At 40.8% G+C, this 20,750-nt stretch overlaps 1 protein-coding gene across 2 annotated transcripts in view; it reads right to left on the reverse strand.

The window, feature by feature from the left end:
- The window catches only part of LOC139412048 (polypeptide N-acetylgalactosaminyltransferase 9), an 88,991-nt gene extending 69,330 nt beyond the window's left edge, over nt 1-19,661 (reverse strand). The window contains exons 1-3 of one of the 2 annotated variants that reach the window (XM_071158836.1): nt 18,616-19,661; nt 6,973-7,156; nt 282-448 (exon numbers count right to left, since the gene is read on the reverse strand). In XM_071158836.1, the coding sequence (XP_071014937.1) occupies nt 282-448; nt 6,973-7,156; nt 18,616-18,856 (592 nt within the window). In that variant the 5' untranslated portion in view covers nt 18,857-19,661. Of the gene's footprint in view, nt 1-281; nt 449-6,972; nt 7,157-7,310; nt 7,817-18,615 lie in introns of those variants that run through there. The other variant, XM_071158837.1, reaches the window with a different exon arrangement.
- Between the last annotated feature and the right edge of the window lie 1,089 nt (nt 19,662-20,750).

Raw genomic sequence — 20,750 nt, forward strand, 5'->3', positions numbered from 1 at the left:
TTGTGACTCCACCCTACACTTTTAAAGAGACAAAAATGAATTGGAGAGGTAATGTTTGTGGAGCAATTAGCCACAAAAAACAATGCAGTAATACGGGGGATTGTGGTTATTCAAATGAGATATGGGAAGCAAAACACTAGGTCAGGTAACAGTAGCAGCACTGTGACAAATGTAACAAGGGCTTTATAAATTCACTTGATTGATCATTTGATTGAGCACAGTCACAGGGAATGAACAGTTAGATGGTTATGCTAAAGAAGCATCTGAACTAGACATTTTACCACTGTCGCTGTTGTCGTCCACCAGGATGATCTCCCTGAGAAGGTGTGCCGGGGTGTGGTTGACCACGCTGTGGACGGACCGCAAGATGACGGACAAGGCCTCGTTCACAAAGATGAAAACCACTGAGATCTGAGGGAGGTCCTCTGGGTAGGTCAACTGCTTGCACCTGTATGGAAACAAATCCTACGGTTTTATAATTATGGAACACAATTCAGGATTTGGCCAGTGAACCGGTAAAAGTGAGCTGCCCTCTTTCATTTGAATAAACCAAGTCTTGTTTGAAAGTTCTGAACTTTCATTGTAAAAGGAAGATATTGAAATGCAATTTTTTTTTTGCATATATTCAGAACATTCAAACATAAAACACTGTTCATTCACTGAGCATACATACACAAGTCTTCATACATTTAATATAGGAAGACTTGTGTATGTATGCTCAGTGAATTAATAGTGTTTTAAGTCGATTCCCCTTAAAGCATACCACGGTCCCGAAACGTTTTCTGACAAAGCAAAGTAGGGGAAATAGGAGCACTCTTTAATGTGAGGGTTGTGGCAAGGGATAGCTGCAGCCTATCTGCAAATGAAAGATGCAGCCCCTTCCTGGCTAGCTAGATCTATAAGCTGGAGGTGAGAGGCAGATGAGGTGTAGAGAACAGGGCTGGGAATGACACCAACACTGATGGGCTAGGGCTTTCCTCCCTCTCTCTCTTTTTCTCTCTCTCTCTGGCTTCCCTCTCCAGTCTCCAGAGCCAACAGTCTCTCTCTCTGTGTCTCTCCCTATCCCTCCTCCCTCCATCTCCCACAACTCTCTCTCTACAGCCCAGGATCTCAACTAGAGAAAACGCTCTTGCAGCCACTGATTAGGCCTCTCACACCAACGCATGGTAACTGGAGCTGTGGAGCAGTGATTCTTGTGATTGCAATCCAATTTCATGTTGTCGTTTTCAATGACCCAGTTAATGGAATGAATTGCACACGCCCACAGTAGTGCTTGCTGCTGTACACAAGCACGTAAACAGGCACCATACAGTAGCGTTTAGATTTTGTATATTTTTATATGCAGTTCATCATAGTCTTTTTGACTCCTCCCATTGCGTTTCCCTAGGGCTTTCACAGTAGCATAAGGCTTTGCAGGCATCTAAAGGTAAAGCTGGTCATACTGAAACGGATTCCTATGGCAACAACCACATTTAGTAAACCATCCCCCACCAGCACCTTAATTATATTTCAACTGCTGTCCCACTGGGCACACACTGGTTGAATCAACTTTGTTTCCACATCATTTCTGTGAAATTACGTTGAGCCGACGTGGACTAGGCGTTCAATTGACGTGGAGTGTTATTTAATCTTTAATTTTTTGGTTGTAATCATATTGCACCACAATTAGGTGTTAAAGAAGTACTAGTCACAATAAGATGTGTTTATGTTTTCAACAATGTTCTCACTTATGGTTGAAATGAATGGTTTATGAGGCGGTGGTGGCAAAACGTCAACACAACAAATTAATTCAAAACTTAAATCGGCTTGGCTCTGAGTAGATGAGAGCAGAGGTCACAAACACAATTAGTCATTTAAAGCTGGAATCCTTAATGGTGAAATTGCCACAGTCCGTTTGCGAAATTACAACAACAAAGACTTTTACTACAAACGACCACAGTTTTTTTCCCCCTTAGACATCATGCATAATAGAACAGCAGCATGTGTGCTGCAATTATTTTTTACCACGAAGCACGAGGATCCCCAGCTCTGCTTCATGAACAAAACAAAAACAACAGCCGTGGGGCAGACAGTGGCGCTGTTTTCCCTACTGTTTCCATAATCTTACCCACAAAAAGTTTAGTATTTCGTCCCATATTCCTACTACACAATGACTACATCAAGCTTGTGACAAACTTGTTGGATGCATTTGCAGTTCGTTTCGGTTGTGTTTCATATTATTTTGTGCCCAATAGAAATTAATGGTAAATAATATATTGTGTGACTTGGAGTCACTTCTTTTGTAAATAAGAATATAATATGTTTCTAAACACTTCTACGTTAATGTGGATGCTACCATGATTAAGGATAATCGTGAATGAACCGTGGATAATGATGAGTGAGAAAGTTAGAAGGTGAAAGATCATACCCCTAAGACATGCTAACCTCACACCATTACCAACAACAGAGGATGTTAGCATGTCTTGGGGGTATAATATTTGACCCTGTGTGTGTGTGTGTGTGCGCGTGTGCGTGTGCATCAGATGGAACCCAGCGTTGCTCTGCGTCCTGTCTACCCACCTAAACTTGAGAATAGTGCAGTCAGTCAGTTCTGCATAAACCAATGATGTGTGTGTGCGTGTGTCTGTTTGGCCTGCACTAACTGTTTCTCACCTCACAGCAATGGGAAATGACAGGAGAGAAATGTACAGTGATATGGAGAGGAGGATACTGTAAGGGTGTTATACATGGTCCATTTTAGGGCCTGTCCTTTGTAAAATGTACACAAATGATGTTGGCAGGAATGTTTAAAACACCACCTGTATGCTGACAACACAATTGTTTACACCTGTGCCTCTTGTATAAATGGTTAAGTGGCATCTGGTTAAATGAAAAGCTCAATTTTAAAAACAGCACATTAAAAACTTGGCATAGAAACTGAAAATAGGTTTTTATTTGAAAAACAAAATCAGGTTTTTCTATGTCAGTTAGAAAGGAACTTGTGGAAGGGACATTTTTATTTGTGTTGGACTATGGTGACACTATTTACATGCAAGCTTCCGCCAGTACCTTTCAGGGTGCTGGCCACAGTGTATCATGGAGCACTTAGGCTCATAACTTATGCAAGATCACTCATATCTTTGCTCCTCACTAACAACAAAAATCGCAATCCTACAGCCTCCGCTCTCAGGACTGAAAGGGGGAAACAATCCCTCTCTCCTACAACGCTCCAAGGCCGAGCTACAAAAAACTGACGCTGTCCTGTACATTATTTTGCCTAAATGGGTCATACTGTTAATGTATCATTTGCAGTATATTACCCTATTCAAGTTCAAAGTGAAGTTCTACACGATTATTTCAGTCACAGTCAATTTCTATTTTATTCTGTCAGGAAAAGATTTGATTGAAAATCAGAATTGGTTTACATATCAGTTTATATACTGTAGGTTTCCTAGTTTTTTTTGATTCTATACAGAAAGTTCCATGTTTCCTCTCAATAATAGCAAACAGGACTATTTTGATTGATAAACTTTTCAGTGTATTCCTGAAATCCTTCCGAAAGGAGTCCCTTTCTCTCAGCAAGTTTATTTTGTTCTCTTTCATAGCTGTTCCACTGCCTCTTTCAATCAGCCATACATGCATTTATACGTAAACACGAAGCCATGTCTGGCAGTGAATACAAGTGAATCTTTGTGCAATAGTTTTCCTTTAGTGGGGGGACAGCCACAAGCTGACAACCATGCCAAATCGAATGATGTATGTTTTATTTGGGCTAAGTTTAATTTGTCATGGCTAGTATGTGTATGAATATGGTTACCATAAGAATAAAAGCCAGAAAGGACTGGAGAAAGGCACCAGATCACTTCAGCTGAGTTGTGTCTATGGGCAAATTCAGTATTGAGGTTGTTAAGTGATATTGTAGTTCCAATGCCCTAGTTACTGAATTCAATTTAGGACATTGCTCAACCTTAAATTTGTGCCTGTCTGCTGGAACGGGGAGGTTTGTAGGTCCATAACAGTATGAGCGATCGACTCATCTGTTTGTAATGGAACTAAGCGCACTGGCAAGCTCTCATAATTCAACCTAGAACGATCTGTGACAGAAACAGAGCGCCAGATTAAGACATATTCCCATCACACTCCCTTTTCGGCCTGCGACGCTGGCTGGCCGGCCCGCCTGCTTTTCACAGCCATGTTATTCGCTTTGAAATTTCACATTAACCTGAGATAACCTGTGCTGCACAGGAAATGAAAGCAACTCTACCCCCATAGAAAAGATTGTTCTCAAAAAGACATTAGTTTGCCTTGTCATTTCGCTGCCTTGTTGAGGAGATAAACTCAGCTTTTGTGGGAGAAACATTAGAGCTGAAGCCTTTTACTTACAAATGGCCGCTGCGGTGACCTTGCGATCCCATTCCAGGGTATCAGAGGCTTAAGAAATTAGGTAGCGCCCAGCCGCGTGACCTTCCTGCTTTATAGTCTAGTTCTCCAAGTCCCAGATACGTCTATGGGGAAGTCTATGGGGAACCAACCTCAACATCTGTTGCATTGCTTGATCTCAATGAATATAGGAGCAAAATTGTGACATGTCTTGCTACAAATGATTACAGATGATATAGATGAATTGAAATAGAAAATATTGTACAACTTCTCATCAGGGGCTAAAAGAGCCAAACTAGAGAGCAACAGAGAGCTAACAGCATGGAAATTACATTTTCACATTGACTGTGAGGTATAGGCTAGACGTGTCTTTCATTTTCTCTCTCATTCAGATGCTATTCTCTTCTGCCCTCTGTGAACCTCAGGTGCTAGCTAGTGCATCATTCTTATTGGCCCATCCCTTCTCTAAGACATAGTATTGCAGCATTGTGCTACAGGCCACCCAAGGATGGGCAACATGTGGTGTGAAATCAGTTCCTGGATGGGATAATAAAGCCTCATGTTAACTTCCTCTGGATCAATGTTAGAAAATGTCACCGCTGGAACGATTGGCAACATAAAGCTCAGACCACTGGACAGTGAATGGGGATAAAAGGGTTTAGGAAAATGGTCCGTCTTGACAAGTCCTGATCTGACCATGATGATAGTGGGCTGTAATTAGAATGAATAGATCGGAGGTAGGTCTTAAAACCCTACAAAAGGAGAAAGACAGTGTAATACAGAGACAGAGGGGATGAGGAGTCTGGATGTAGAGATCATTCAATAATCTCCCCCCTTCTCCGCTCCATGACTCCCGTGCAATTATGGCATTTGACCAGAGGTGTCTTGTGTTACCCTTTCCACACTATCCTACAGACCACAATCCTATACTTTGCTGGCTAAGGTATTTTCTTTTCACATTGTCCTTTCAGGCAATGTTTCAGAAATCAAGGCGGCCGCATAAGCAGGGCAATGCGGTACAGATCGGCTTGGCTCGGCTCAGTAGTGTGGAAATGTTGTCAGTATATTGAAGGTGTGTCTTGTGTGTTTCTGCACAGCCCAATTCAGTCCAATACGCAATGCAATGCACCCACATGGTATGAAAATAGCCCTATCCCGTTCCTGCACCAAGGACCCATGTTTTGATTACAATCACAGTCCTTGTCTTGTTCCAATCAGTAGACATCTTGCTACCTACGTCTAATTAATTACCCCAACAAGGTCGTTCAAAGTGCAGGGACATTGTTTGTTTTATATCATTCCAGCCATGGTGCAATAATACGCAGAACAGTGAGACATGAATATGTTAAGCTTAAACATATTGATTTCCTTTATGCATAGGGAGCCCACTGTATCTTCATCAAACAGTGTGTCTATATGGTTGTTATGAACTGCTTGGCTTTGGGGAAGGGTTTCACCCTCTGGAATGACATCTAAAGAAAGAGCATATCTTGCTGCACATGTTTGTTAATGGCGTGACCAATTGTGTTGAAATAGAGACACACGTCTCACACACACACACACACACACACACACAGCATAGAACTGCATGAATCATTATTATTTCCACAGGGTATACATAACATACAGCTGCCCCTTGCATTATATGTCAAACACAGGACTGGGGGTATGATTATCCATCACGAGGGAGTAAACAATATATGGAAATAAATGGTCTAGCCAAACCGTCAAAACTGACTTCCTGTACGCTTGATCAAACCGTCAACACTGACTTCCTGTACGCTTGATCAAACTGTCAACACTGACTTCCTGTACACATGATCAAACCGTTAACACTGACTTCCTTTAGACATGATCAAACCGTCAACACTGACTTCCTGTAGACATTATCAAACCGTTAACACTGACTTCCTGTAGACATTATCCTCCTCATAAAGAATCATTTCCTCAAATCCTCTTTTCCACCAAGCAATTTTCAGCTGGTTATTAATTAGTAACCCGTCTTTTCACTCTTTCCCTTGCTCGCTCTCTCCTCTCGTTGATTTTCCAGCACGAAAGAAAGGGGATTACAAAGCGGATGTGGATGAAATGAATTGTTATCCCCAGCAAAGCCCAAAGAAGTCTCTGGACGTCTCTCTCTCTATCTGTCTGTTTTTGTTCTCTGACACGGGCTGGTCTGAACACCAGTGGCATGCCTTATTATTCACTCACAGTCATTGTATCACAGATGTAGTCCCACATTCTAAATATAAGATTCATTTTAAAAAGGCCATTAATATTCCTACTGGGGTCTCCACGGTCTCTTTCATAAGAAATACTGCTGGACTCTCTCTTTTATTGCATTATTAACTAGCCTGCCGCCCCACTATCAACATCTTCTCTGGCTGTCTGGGACAATGTCTTTCCATGTAAGGGATACTCATGTCTAATGCAGCTGCCCTGGTCTAGCTACTGTACGGAGACAAGACAAATCTAAAAACCCATTTTGGGGTTCTCACTGTTTTACCTCAATTCAGTTGGCTCTTCTATTACCTACAGACAATGTTATTTTCTTTTGCACAAATAAATATAATACAAAATACTAAATGAATAAATAAATAAAGTCAAACCTACTTTTTGGGTCTGTAGTCCGGGATGCTACGGTCCAGGGATATGCGGTCACTGAGCTGGGCGTTGTAGCCATACTCCTCGTACTTTCCCTCCCCGTCAACATGGCTGTCGTCCCCCAGAGTGGCAGCTGCTCCTCCCTGGCCCAGACCCCCAGGCCCCTCCACCAGCCCCATGGGCTTCGCCAGCCCTAGAGGACACACACACACACACACACACACACAGAGAGTGAGACGGACAGACAAAAAAAGAGACAGAGAGTGGTAGGTGAGAGGAGAGGCCATACAGAGGGGCAGGTGATTGACATTCATGGGCTGTGAGAATCATGGGGAGTGCATCATTACCCTATCTGTCTTTAAAGGTGCTGAAAATACCAGCCTGGGCGTGGATTTCTCGAGATGACAGAGTAGAGCGAGCAGCAGAGAAAAAACAGTGGTGCAAGACATAGAGAGACATATAAAGTATAACATCTGCATTCTACTACTATGGCACAAGCATTGCATTGGAGATATGAACACTGAGTGTACAAAACATTAAGAACACCTTCCTAATATTGAGTTGGCAAGGAATCAAAAAGGGGGCGAAAGCATTCCACAGGGATGCTGGTCCATGTTGGCCCATGTTGACTCCAATGCTTCCCACAGTTGTTTCAAGTTGGCTGGATGTTCTTTGGGTGGTGAACCGTTCTTGATACACACAGGAAACTATTGGGGCGGCAGGTAGCCTAGTGGTTAGAGCGTTGGACTAGTAACTGAAAGGTTGCAAGATCGAATCCCCAAGCTGACATGGTAAAAATCTGTCGTTCTGCCCCTGAAAAAGGCAGTTAACCCACTGTTCCTAAATTCTTAGAAAATAAGAATTTGTTCTTAACTGACTTGCCTAGTTAAATAAAAGGTAAAATATTGAATGTGAAAAACCCAGGAGTTCTGGCACTTACTACCTACCACCCTGTTCAAAAGCACTTAAATATATTGTCTTGCCCATTAACCCTCAATGTCACACATACACAATCTATGGCACACATACACAATCCATGTTGAGGGTAAATGGGCAATGTCTCTTCCCTTTTATCTACACTGATTGAAGTGGATTTAACAAGTGACATCAATAAGGAATAATAGCATTCACCTGGATTCACCTGGTCAGTCTATGACATCTAAAGAGCAGGTGTTCTTAATGTTTTGTACACTCAGTCTACATTTCCCTGGTACTGATCATTTTCCAGGATATCAGGTCTAAAATCACTGTTGGAATTATCCTCATTTGGAGAAGCACATTAGATACGCTTTCCTTATAACCTAATTAGAATTAGACTGAAACTGTTTGGGACTGACAGGTTTACAGATACTATTGGTCACTATTGCAGTTCTCTAGACTGTTATAATTCCCTGCAGAGGAAGGGGTCAACTCTGTAAATACAAAATCTATCAACAAACAAATACAGCTTTTCAACTACACATTGATGGCCGTTCACTAAGTGATTTTAAGTCTTCCCACTGGGCACACAGGTTGAATCAACGTCGTTTCCATGTCATTTTCATGAAATTACGTGGAACCAACGTGGAATAGATGTTGAATTGACATCTACTGTGCACAGTGGATCACACATCAGAAATACATTTGTCAGTTAAGTCTCCCACTATTGTAACCAGTTGTGGAAAAAGTACCCACTTATCATACTTGAGTAAAAGTATAGACACCTTCCTTAATAGTATAAAGCATTTCAAATTGCTTATAATAAGCACATCAGACAGATTTCTTTTTACGGATAGCCAGGGGCACACTACAACACACAGACATAATTTACAAACAAAGCATTTGTGTTTAGTGAGTCTCCCAGATAAGAGGTAGTAGAGATAACCAGGGATGTTCTCTTGATGAGTGAAGTGAGTGAATTGGACCATTTTCGTGTCCTGGTAAGTATTTTTGCGTGTCAGGGAAAATGTACATTATTTTCTTTAGGAATGTAATTGAGTAAACGTAAAGTCGTCAAAAATATAAATAGTAAAGTACAGATACCTAAAGAAAACTACTTAAGTAGTACTTTAAAGTATTTTGACTTAAGTACTTTACAGCACTGATTGTGACTTGACATCCGATTGAATGTATCAGACATTGATGCCCTTATTAAAATGACACAGTACAATGCATTTAGCAGACTATAACACAGTTCCCCTGTCTGTGACATTTATAAAGGGGAAAGGGTTATCAGAAATTAAGGGTAGAATGGGTTATCAGAAATTAGATTTTCCGAGATCTCAGCAGTCTAATTTTTAAAATATTTTTTTCATTGAACCTTTATTTAACTCATCAAGTGAATGCTCTTGGAAGTTTTCAGTCTTTAATCACAGACAGTGATATTTTGCTGTTAAACTTTCCAGAACGACTTCAAAGTCTGGCTCTTAATGATAGTTTTGGTTTGTATTTATACTCATGGCTCTTTCTTTTTCTACCTTTCACCTTGTCTGTTTAAGTATGGAGACTCTGCTGCATCTTGTCTACTATAGGTATGAAGTCTCATAGCGTTTCTGGTTTGGATATTTTAAACCATGCTGCACAGTGACATTGTAGGGGCTTAATTGTATCTGTGTGTCATACTTCCAGACCAAACCATGTTGCCTCTTCTCAACGGATGAAGAGAAACAGCAAGTAAACAGGCCATACTAATGAAGATCTTCTCCCCAAGCCATTGCAAAGAAAACATTTTGGGGATGAGGGCTTTGAGGTTCTGGGAGATTTGCCATTGGAGCTGAACGGTTGGCGGTTGCAAGCTGTCACCTGTCACGAGAGGGATCACATCAGGGGACACGCAGTGGTGTCATCTGACACCCTGGGTGGGGTTCAGTAGCGTTATGAACCCAGTCTAAATCCCAATCGCCGCTCTCATAACACTGAGGCAATCTAAGAAGCAACTGAAAGTAAAATCTGGAGTGCCTCTGCGTGAGACTCGGAAACAGCCTAACATCCCCGCGGTTTTGTTTTCCGCAGTCCTTGTTATTTTGCTCCCCTCACTCTCCGCTTCTTCTGGCTGGATGAAGAAAATTCCATTAGAGGAAGAGCGGATGCACATTGAGCCAGGAAGTCTGTCTGCCATTTGCTGCTGCCTGACGGAGTGGAGAAGAGGTATTTTAACATAGGCCTCGTGCGACTGACATGGTTCGAACCCTGGTCTCTTACACGTCAGAAGAGCACATTAGCCCGCTAAGCTGAATCTTAGTCAGTGGTCCAGGAAGCCAATGCAACTCTAAACGTCTAAAGCAATGTTACTCATCATCAGTGGTGTAGTGGAGGGTAAATACAGTTTACCCACCCTTTTCTATTTTGCGTGACAGTTAACCCACCGTGCAGAAAAATCCATTGTGAGTCTAGGATCAGAGTTTATTGACTGAGGATCAGAGTTTACCTTCCTATTTTTTTACCACTACATCACTGCTCATCATGTGAGTGTGGTCCAGAGTACTGGTTTTATCCTGTGTTGTTTTTACGCATTATTGAGCAGCAACAGCAAACAGAACCGACTCGGGATTTGGTGGTGATTGGTTTGGAGCTGCCTTTGCTGTGCTGCTGCCAAAACAATTGGGCTTTGATAACACCTCAGAGAATCATTTGTTGTAGTTACAATTTCTCACTCTGCTGCTGATTCATCTGTTCATGTTTTTTTTTTCTTCGCTTGAGGTTGAATATTCTGTTGATTGGAGCAAAGCAAGGAATCCTTACAATGCCACAACTTATTAGTGTAAATAGAGGGGTTAAGCTTTGGATGAAAAACGACAAGTCCGCTACAAGGATGTATAAATTAAATTGGGTTTTATTACAAACCACTCTGAATTGGTACAGTAGATATTGCTAAGTGTGTAAAGCTACTTGAGATATTAAATTAGACAAGCCTCAAGCCATTCAATATAATTCATATTCCAGACCGAATCAAACATTGAATGATTGCATTCACTAAAACCCATGAGTAGGTTGACTCATTATCTACAACAATGAGAGACGTCTCAGACAAGGCAACAAAATACAACAGTAATATGCTTGTGCGACTCATCATTGAAATATATTGGACTCTCATTCAGAGTAAAGATTATTGTGACTCAGGTTGGGCAAACTACTGGGGAAACAACAATGGCATTTGCTCCAGCTACCAGTGTTTGGCCAGAACTCTGAATGTCAGTGCACCTCTATGACTAATCGTGTAACTGTACAGTTGACCACAGTGTTTGAGCATTGTGCTTGAGCACTGTGTTTGAGCACTGTGTTTGAGCACTGTGTTTGAGCACTGTGTTTGAGCACTGTGCTTGCTCCATTGGGTTGGACCTGTATACAATGTGCAGAAACATTCATTTGTTCAGTCAAGGCAGACAATATGCCTACCATGATGTCGTTCTGTGACTATGAAGCAGAATAAATCTGGGAAGGAAGGGTAGGGGAATCAAGTATACAAGATTTGTCCAGGACACTGACAACAGGTTTATTAGACTGACTTATAGGGCACTTTTAAATGACTTTTCTGTCTGGGGTAAAACTGTACATTGCTTATTCACTATGGCAAAGCCACCAAAAAGAGCATCAAGCTTTTTAGCGTAAACACAAGCATATCTACAGACGTGTGTAATCCTATCCTATTGTGATGATTCATGTTGTATCACTGACACATCCTCAACCCAACTTCCTCTAGTTTCATTCTTCAAACTACACATTAGCAAAACACCTTAATTATCCCACAATGAGGTAATTACAGGGAAACATCTGGTTGTTCCACCGTAAACACACAGGTGCTATTCCCTGTATTACGAGATTTGCAGCACGCTATTGGGAGATAAAGGTTTGCATTCAAAATGACACCCTAGTTCACTACGTAGTGCACTACTTTTGACCAAAGCTTTATGGGCCCTGTTCAAAAGTAATGCACTCTATAGGGAATAGGGTGCCATTTGGGACTCAGAGGAGGATGATGTACTGTTCCTATGCACTCAGATGGACAGATGTGTCTGTGCAGATATGAGAACGAGAAAGACTGACTACCTTCAAACTAGGTGCACTATGTCCAAGTGCATATCTATCTTGATGTTCAGTCGCTCACCTCAGAATCCATTTTTACAGAGGCGCCCGCAACATGATACATTAAAGGCATTACAGTGATAAATTATGCAAGAACCTTAAAAAAGGGTCTAACTTGGGCTTTTTCGATAGATGTCAAACTAAAAGACATCCCAATTTTGTGAATGATTTAAAGGAAAAGTGGAGTTATGCGTGTCAAAAGTGAAGCTGAGATGTTATAAATATTGATGTCTTGGATGTGGTCGAGTGATCTGTTGTTCAAGAAGAGGAAAAGAACTCCCTGTGGTTGGTTTTAAAAGCTACAATGTGGGCGATCCATAAAACATTGGCAACACGGGAAAGGCATTACGCATAAAGTCCTAATTTTCTGCTCTTTTCAAAAAACACAAACCAATGAGTCATAGGGGTGACTCGTATCTGGAAATGATCAGAATGATATCTCGAGACCCAATGTGCCATCACAACAATCTAAGCTTGCATGGCAACACATGCAAAGGTCTGAGAGTGGAAAGAACTGTTTCAAAAGAAGAAGTGCACAATAGCACCATTTAGCAGTTATAAGGCAAAAATACTGTATTAATCTAGTACAGTACTGTATATCTGTCTATAAATCATGTAATACGCCAGTTTCCTAATGAAAAGGAAATATTTTCACACGAATCTAACCTCTCATTTAGGAGGCCAAGGACATATTCATATCAGGGCTTTGTAGGGAATCATCAAATTCAAGTTTCAAAATAACCACCATATGAAATCTCTCGCTCTTCCCAAAGTGTCATTATCCTGTCGATAGAATGCAGATTGTCAGAAGAGGCGGTGAATTCATTACAGAGATTCAGATTCCTAAAGACTGGAACTGATGAAATGATTATCATCTGTTCCTGAAAATGTTTGGTAGATGATTCCTTATCGACATATCATTACTGGAAAATATATTGAATTCTTTCACAGGCTCCATTCCCCCACTCCAATCTGCTGGGGAGTTGTCTGTGGGCTCTCCAATATACTGTAGAATTACTGATGAGTACTATTAAGGTATGGGGTATGGGAGATGAGACAAAATTACATTTCTAATTCCTTGTCAGGATTTCTCTCTCCCCAGGCTTTATTAACAACATTGCTCACTGCAGCATAATCGAAGAGTTTATCTCCCAAATGCTTTACCCACCAATTTTTCACATTTGTTTTTTTTTCTCATTAGAAATGATTGCATATTGGTACCTTCATGGGTGTTAATATTGTGTTATAGTGTTAATATTACCGTTCTCCGATTTTTATTAATCCATTTTTTTGCAAAACACTATATATCCATTGTTCAGTTGAAATGGAATGTTCGTATCCTGTATATTTGACTGTCTCACCTAGCTTTCTTAAAATGAATGCACTTATTGTAAGTCGCTCTGGATAAGAGCATCTGCTAAATGACTAAAATGTCAAATGTAAATGTTTTACATACAGATCTCATTTTACTGTATTGAAGTTTTTTAATATTGACGTCATAAATGTATCATTTGTAAATGTAAATGTCTTAATTAGAAGTGTAGTTATTTGATACATGTGACTGTGTAAAACCTAAAGCTAAGTTACCAATGTTTCAGAAAATGTATATATATAGCGTTTTGAAATTAAACTCTTCAATTGGGCATTATAGATATGAGTCATATCTAGTGCTGCAGATGGAATGTCCATGCCATCTCATCACCTCCACTAACACAGGATGAAACCAGGAGTGACATGCATCACTGATGACAAACACTCAGCCCTGCTCAGCTCAGCCTGTCTGTTTTAGGACAGCATTGGGTTGGAGGCTGTGACATCTGAATGCAACTGATGTTGGAACTAAAATAGCTGTGCAGCAACACTGACCATCCAACCTGACAGAGCTTGGGAGGATCTGCAGAGAGCAATGGGTGAAACTCCACAAATACAGGTGTGCTAAGCTTGTAGCGTCCTTCCCAAGAAGACTTGAGGCTGTAATCGCTGCCAAAGGTCCTTCAACAAAATACTGAATAAAGGGTCGGAATACTTGCAGTATGTTTTTTTATAAAAACCTGTTATTTGCTCTGTCATTATGGGATATTGTGTGTAGATTGATGAGGGAGAAAAACGATTTAATCAATTTTAGAATAAGGCTGTAACATAACAAAATGTGGAAAAGGTCAAAGGGTCTGAATACTTTCCAAAGGCACTGTATTTATTGATGATTATTGATAAACAAATACACTTCTGGCCCATAACATGAATACACCGATCAGAGAGGATCTATCTGTGAATCTAAAGTTGCACTGATAGTAAGTAGAGATCTGGCATTTTGTATATACTGTTTAGGTCACAACACTGTCCTATAAGCCTGTTAACCAGAAGCTTAAACCCAGATAGATGCTTATCCAGCAGAGGATAGTGCCTCTTCAGCAGAGGAGAGATGCTGATAACCCTCTTGTCAGTTATTTCAGTACTGAAAGAGTTGCTGATAACACACTTCACTGTTGTTTTTGTGAGCAATGACCTCATTGAAATATTAGATAGTGTTAGATGATATTAGATAATATTAGATAGTGGTTGCATCCCAAATGTCACTCTATGCCCTATCATGTATAGTGCACTACTACTTGCCCTATGGGTCCTTGTCAAAAGTAGTGCACTATAGGAAGTAGGGTGCTAACTATAGGAAGTAGAGTGCCATTTTTGATGCCAGTGAAGCGGCCTTTGCAACCAAATTGACTGGTTCACAAATCTATGGAATATTTAAACCCACACATTAACCAATATCACAGAGTCAAATACAAAATGAGGGCACATTGTCCAAATCACTGACTGAGCAGTACTGGAACAAATGCTTGCACGATGCACAGGAGCTGCATCACTTTGCAAAGCCATGTAATAGAAGATTGGGCATTTTAAATGTCCTCTAAATCTAATTGGGCCTTGTCTTAATCCATTGGCATGTCACTGTTGGACAATAAACAACTGAAAAATGGGCAATTACCTCAAATCGCTGCTGGACATGGTAATAGTTATTGGCACGCAAGTTTCTCACTCTGTACAGCCAATCCCAATTGCAATAGAATACAATTAGTGGTCTGTGCCCCATTTACATATTGGGTAATAAATCGGGATATAAATGTATGATTAAATGTGTCAATAAATAGTTGGATGCTAAACATGGAGGGGTTGGTGACAGGGGGGGGAGGATTCCTCCAGACTCTGTCTGACTCTGTACACTTCAGGGCAAATACATTTAAAAAATGTTTTAAATAACAATGTTTTTATTGTCACACACCAGATAGGTTCAGTGAAATGTCCAGATGGGTGCAGGATCTAACCTCTCATTTAGGAGGGCAAGGACATATTCATATCAGGGCTTTGTAGGGAATCAAATTCAAGTTTCAAAATAACCACCGTATGAAATCTCTCGCTCTTCCTAAAGTGTCATTATCCTGTAGATAGAATGCAGATTGTCAGAAGAGGCGGTGAATTCATTAGAGATTCAAATTCCTAAAGACAGGACCTGATGAAATGATTATAATCTGTTCATGAAAATGTTTGGTAGATGATTCCTTATCTACATACAGTGGGGCAAAAAAGTATTTAGTCAGCCACCAAAAAAATCCAGAAAATCACATTGTAGGATTTTTTATGAATTTATTTGCAAATTATGGTGGAAAATAAATATTTGGTCAATAACAAAAGTTTCACAGAGGTCAAACGTTTTCTGTAAGTCTTCACAAGGTTTTCACATACTGTTGCTGGTATTTTGGCCCATTCCTCCATGCAGATCTCCTCTAGAGCAGTGATGTTTTGGGGCTGTTGCTGGGCAACACAGACTTTCAACTCCCTCCAAAGAATTTCTATGGAGGTTGAGATCTGGAGACTGGCTAGGCCACTCCAGGACCTTGAAATGCTTCTTATGAAGCCACTCCTTCGTTGCCCGGGCGGTGTGTTTGGGATCATTGTCATGCTGAAAGACCCAGACACGTTTCATCTTCAATGCCCTTGCTGATGGAAGGAGGTTTTCACTCCAAATCTCACGATACATGGCCCCATTCATTCTTTCCTTTACACGGATCAGTCGTCCTGGTCCCTTTGCAGAAAAGCAGCCACAAAGCATGATGTTTCCACCCCCATGCTTCACAGTAGGTATGGTGTTCTTTGGATGCAACTCAGCATTCTTTGTCCTCCAAACACGACGAGTTGAGTTTTTACCAAAAAGTTATATTTTGATTTCATCTGACCATATGACATTCTCCCAATCTTATTCTGGATTATCCAAATGCTTTCTAGCAAACTTCAGACGGGACTGGACATGTACTGGCTTAAGCAGGGGGACACGTCTGGCACTGCAGGATTTGAGTCCCTGGCGGCGTAGTGTGTTACTGATGGTAGGCTTTGTTACTTTGGTCCCAGCTCTCTGCAGGTCATTCACTAGGTCCCCCCGTGTGGTTCTGGGATTTTTGCTCACCGTTCTTGTGATCATTTTGACCCCACGGGGTGAGATCTTGCGTGGAGCCCCAGATCGAGGGAGATTATCAGTGGTCTTGTATGTCTTCCATTTCCTAATAATTGCTACCACAGTTGATTTCTTCAAACCAAGCTGCTTACCTATTGCAGATTCAGTCTTCCCAGCCTGGTGCAGGTCTACAATTTTGTTTCTGGTGTCCTTTGACAGATCTTTGGTCTTGGCCATAGTGGAGTTTGGAGTGTGACTGTTTGATGTTGTGGACAGGTGTCTTTTATACTGATAACAAGTTCAAACAGGTGACATTAATACAGGTAATGAGTGGAGGACAGAGGAGCTTAAAGAAGAAGTTACAGGTCTGTGAGAGCCAGAAATCTTGCTTGTTTGTAGGTGACCAAATACTTATTTTCCACCATAATTTGCAAATAAATTCATAAAAAATCCTACAATGTGATTTTCTGGATTTTTTTCTTCTCATTTTGTCTGTCATAGTTGAAGTGTACCGATGATGAAAATTACAGGCCTCTCTCATCTTTTTAAGTGGAAGAACTTGCACAATTGGTGGCTGACTAAATAATTTTTTTGCCACACTATCATTACTGGAAGATATATTTAGTGAACATGCATAAAATGTTTGGGAATAACAATGTTTTTATTGTCACACACCAGATAGGTGCAGTGAAATGTTATTTTTTTTACAGTTAACCATAGTAGTTCAGCGGCTTTGGAGCAAATTAAGGTTAAGTGCCTTGCTCAAGGGCACATCGGCAGAGTTTTCACTTTGGCTGCTCGGGTATTCGAACCAGCAACCTTTTGGTTACTGGCCCAGTGCTCTATCTGCTAGGCTACCTGCTGCCCTACATACATAAAGACATGGTGGCTCCCCGGCCCCTTACACTAGATAAAGCCCCCTGAATGTGAGGATGCATCATATATTTGGTGAGGCAGTGCCTCCTGGCTTTGCTCCAAAGGCCTTGACAACTTTTGAGAAAGGGAATAAACTGACTACAAACACTTTCACCAAAATCCTGTTCAAAATACAATAGTGCCGGCATTAATAGACCTTTTTCTGGGCACCAAGGCCCAATTTCACTATGGTGGTTTGATACAGTGAGTACACAACTTATCTTTTAAGAACCTGCCTCTATGGAAATTATTTTATGTTAATATTTTCACCTTGAAGCAGAGTTTTGTTGACGTCGACTGAATAGGGTGATTGAGGGAATTATTTGCTACTTCAAACAAATCAGTAATGGCACAGGCTGCTTATAATAGGATTTGTATATACTATTGATAACATATGGCTGATTCTTACTGCATTTGGGGAATTGACTGTATAAAATGCTGCATACTCAATATTCTCTACAAGGGTTAAAATGACCTCTCAAATTAAATGTTGGACTTTCAGTCTATGGCTCTCACGTTTCATGAGCGAGTAGGACCATGGAACACACAGATGTTTTTAACACGATTTAAAGGATGCTGTTTTGCCAGGCAGACCAAATTTCCTACAATACGTTTCAGTGACTAATGGCAACATAACAAAATAAAGCTGTTTTTTCATTTGATAAAGAACCATTCTTTTGGAACTTCTTTTAGATTTCAGACAGCCCATCAAGATGATTGTATTGGGGCCAAGGGAATGAGAAAAGCAGAACTCAGTAGCCAGAGGCAGGGTTGTTTTCCCCTATGGGGATAATATAAAACTATTGGCTAAGGTCGTTGATTTCAGTTATTGATAGGGATCATACCAAGTTAAGTGAACATATTAGGAACTGTAGCATTGATTCTACTTGAGTAAAATATATTCACTAGTTGGCAATAGTTTGTAACACCATGAAGAGCCACCATCCAATACAGGATGACTCACGCTGCACAAAATAACTGTACCGTACTGACTGACACCATCTGATTGGCTGATATACCAGTTGCATAATATCTTATTGACCATTGTCTGATCAAGTCCAATGTAACATACATAGGCTGTTTATAGTTGCTCCGTAGTAAAATGACAGTAACTCAGGATGTACATAACTATAGAGATATGTCTCCAAAATGAATACTGACAATTAAAAAAAGATCTCATACTTGAGTAAAGACTATACTGAATGTTGTTAAGTAAGTATACTCCATACCGTTTAATTGGTTGTAGACAACGTCCTCGAGCCGTTCCAGCCTCTGAAGTATAGACTGCCTGTCCACTAAGTTGGACACTTTTCCATTCCTGGTTCTCAGTCTCTGGTCTGATATCCTGCCGATCTGAATGAGTTCCTCAGAACGGTCTTGTATTCTGCAGTACACTGAGAACAATATGATCCCCACAAAAACAAAAATGTTAACCGTGAGCAAAGTTTTTATTTTGCGTGCCACAGCCATGTAACCTAAGAGAACAGTCGGGCTTACTCCTTCAAGCCAAATAATAATCCATTTAGAGTATTTAGCTAACTCTCGGCTCTGTAGCAGTGAAAAGCAGACGCTTTCAGTGGAAGTCAACTTTGGGAGTCCTGAAACGAGGAGCTGTCTTTTCAGCACCACTGAGATACCGGCGGCAGCTTCTCTAGGGCTGGTGTGGAGCTACTACTGTTCAAGCTTATGGTCTCCCAGACTGTGTATCCAGATGCTGTACTGGAGAAGTTGAAGGTTGACAAGCATGCTGGACAAAACAATGTTTTCTCTTTAGATCAACGCAGTACCCCTATACCTTTACAGACTCACTGCTGGTGGAGAGAAATGTCTTCTGTGGTGTCCACTATAAATACATTACGTCAGACACGAACCAAAGTCTTAAATAGGATATCATATGTATTGTAGCAAGACATATCTACGTGCACTGTAATGTGGAAAGTCGTCAAATCTCAGTCACAAGGACAACATCAGCTCGTCCATCCTTAACAGTGCATAATACCATATTTGCGAAGCTGCATTCGATATCACTGCTTAGACATTTCCTCTCTCAAAGGCGTTGTGGTCACAGCATTCGGCCTGATCCTGAAATAGATTCGGATGTATCTCGAAACGTGCACATGCCTCCCTCAATTATGCAGTGAGTTTCTTCCATCAATCCACCATTGGTCGCAATAGAACGTTGAGGTGGTGACAGAAGTTCAGAACGGGTTTGTCCTCAAATGCTGTCAAACGGTTCCGATGCTCGCACTGCCTCTCTGCATGGTGAGCGAGCCAACCATTCTCTGTTGCCAGCTCTCGCATGCTGTATTGCATCCCACCCTCACTCTGTTCAGACGTCTCTCAGAGGAAGAGCGCAGGGAAAGCGCTACTGCGTTGTGACGTTTAGCGGCACAGTCATGAATATTCACGAGCTGTCTCAGGGATAAAATACACATGAATATAAAAAGCTATTTTCTTTGAATTCTTACGGTGCACTGTATCCGGCCACTTAATAACAATAACATAACATGATAACAATAATATGTCATTAGAAAATATATTATGCAACCCTAGGCTATGTCCACTATGTGTATTGACTATTGTACCTCGAGTTGATGAGCTTGTAAGTATCATAGCTACTGTTTTTCCCATTGCAGCATTAGTAGTTATGTCCAGTCTGCCAACACATTCCAGAGGACATCTGCTCCTAATTTTTGTCATTTCTAATGGACATTCGTTTTGGGTTCATATCTCTAAGGCCTTTACATGGCACTGTGTTGTACCTTTGAGAGGCTTTTATCACCTTGATACATTTTTTTTTCTGGTTCTTCAAAATGGCTAGCATCACAACTACCACCACACTTGTTTCTAATATGCAAATATCTCAGGAATAGTTTGGTGAGTTTTCAGAGTAGTGTAATAATGTTTCACATTAAATAAGAGCTAAATAAGAGCTTGTTAATACATGTTATCTGTAATGTACACCAGGATGCGTTAACTATACAGTGCCTTGCGAAAGTACTCGGCCCCCTTGAACTTTGCGACCTTTTGCCACATTTCAGGCTTCAAACATAAAGATATAAAACAGATTTTTTTTGTGAAGAATCAACAACAAGTGGGACACAATCATGAAGTGGAACGACATTTATTGGATATTTCAAACTTTTTTAACAAATCAAAAACTGAAAAATTGGGCGTGCAAAATTATTCAGCCCCTTTACTTTCAGTGCAGCAAACTCTCTCCAGAGGTTCAGTGAGGATCTCTGAATGATCCAATGTTGACCTAAAAGACTAATGATGATAAATACAATCCACCTGTGTGTAATCAAGTCTCCGTATAAATGCACCTGCACTGTGATAGTCTCAGAGGTCCGTTAAAAGCGCA

The sequence above is a fragment of the Oncorhynchus clarkii genome, chromosome 6 (genome assembly GCF_045791955.1).
Source record: "Oncorhynchus clarkii lewisi isolate Uvic-CL-2024 chromosome 6, UVic_Ocla_1.0, whole genome shotgun sequence".
NCBI classification, from domain to species: Eukaryota; Metazoa; Chordata; class Actinopteri; order Salmoniformes; family Salmonidae; genus Oncorhynchus; species Oncorhynchus clarkii.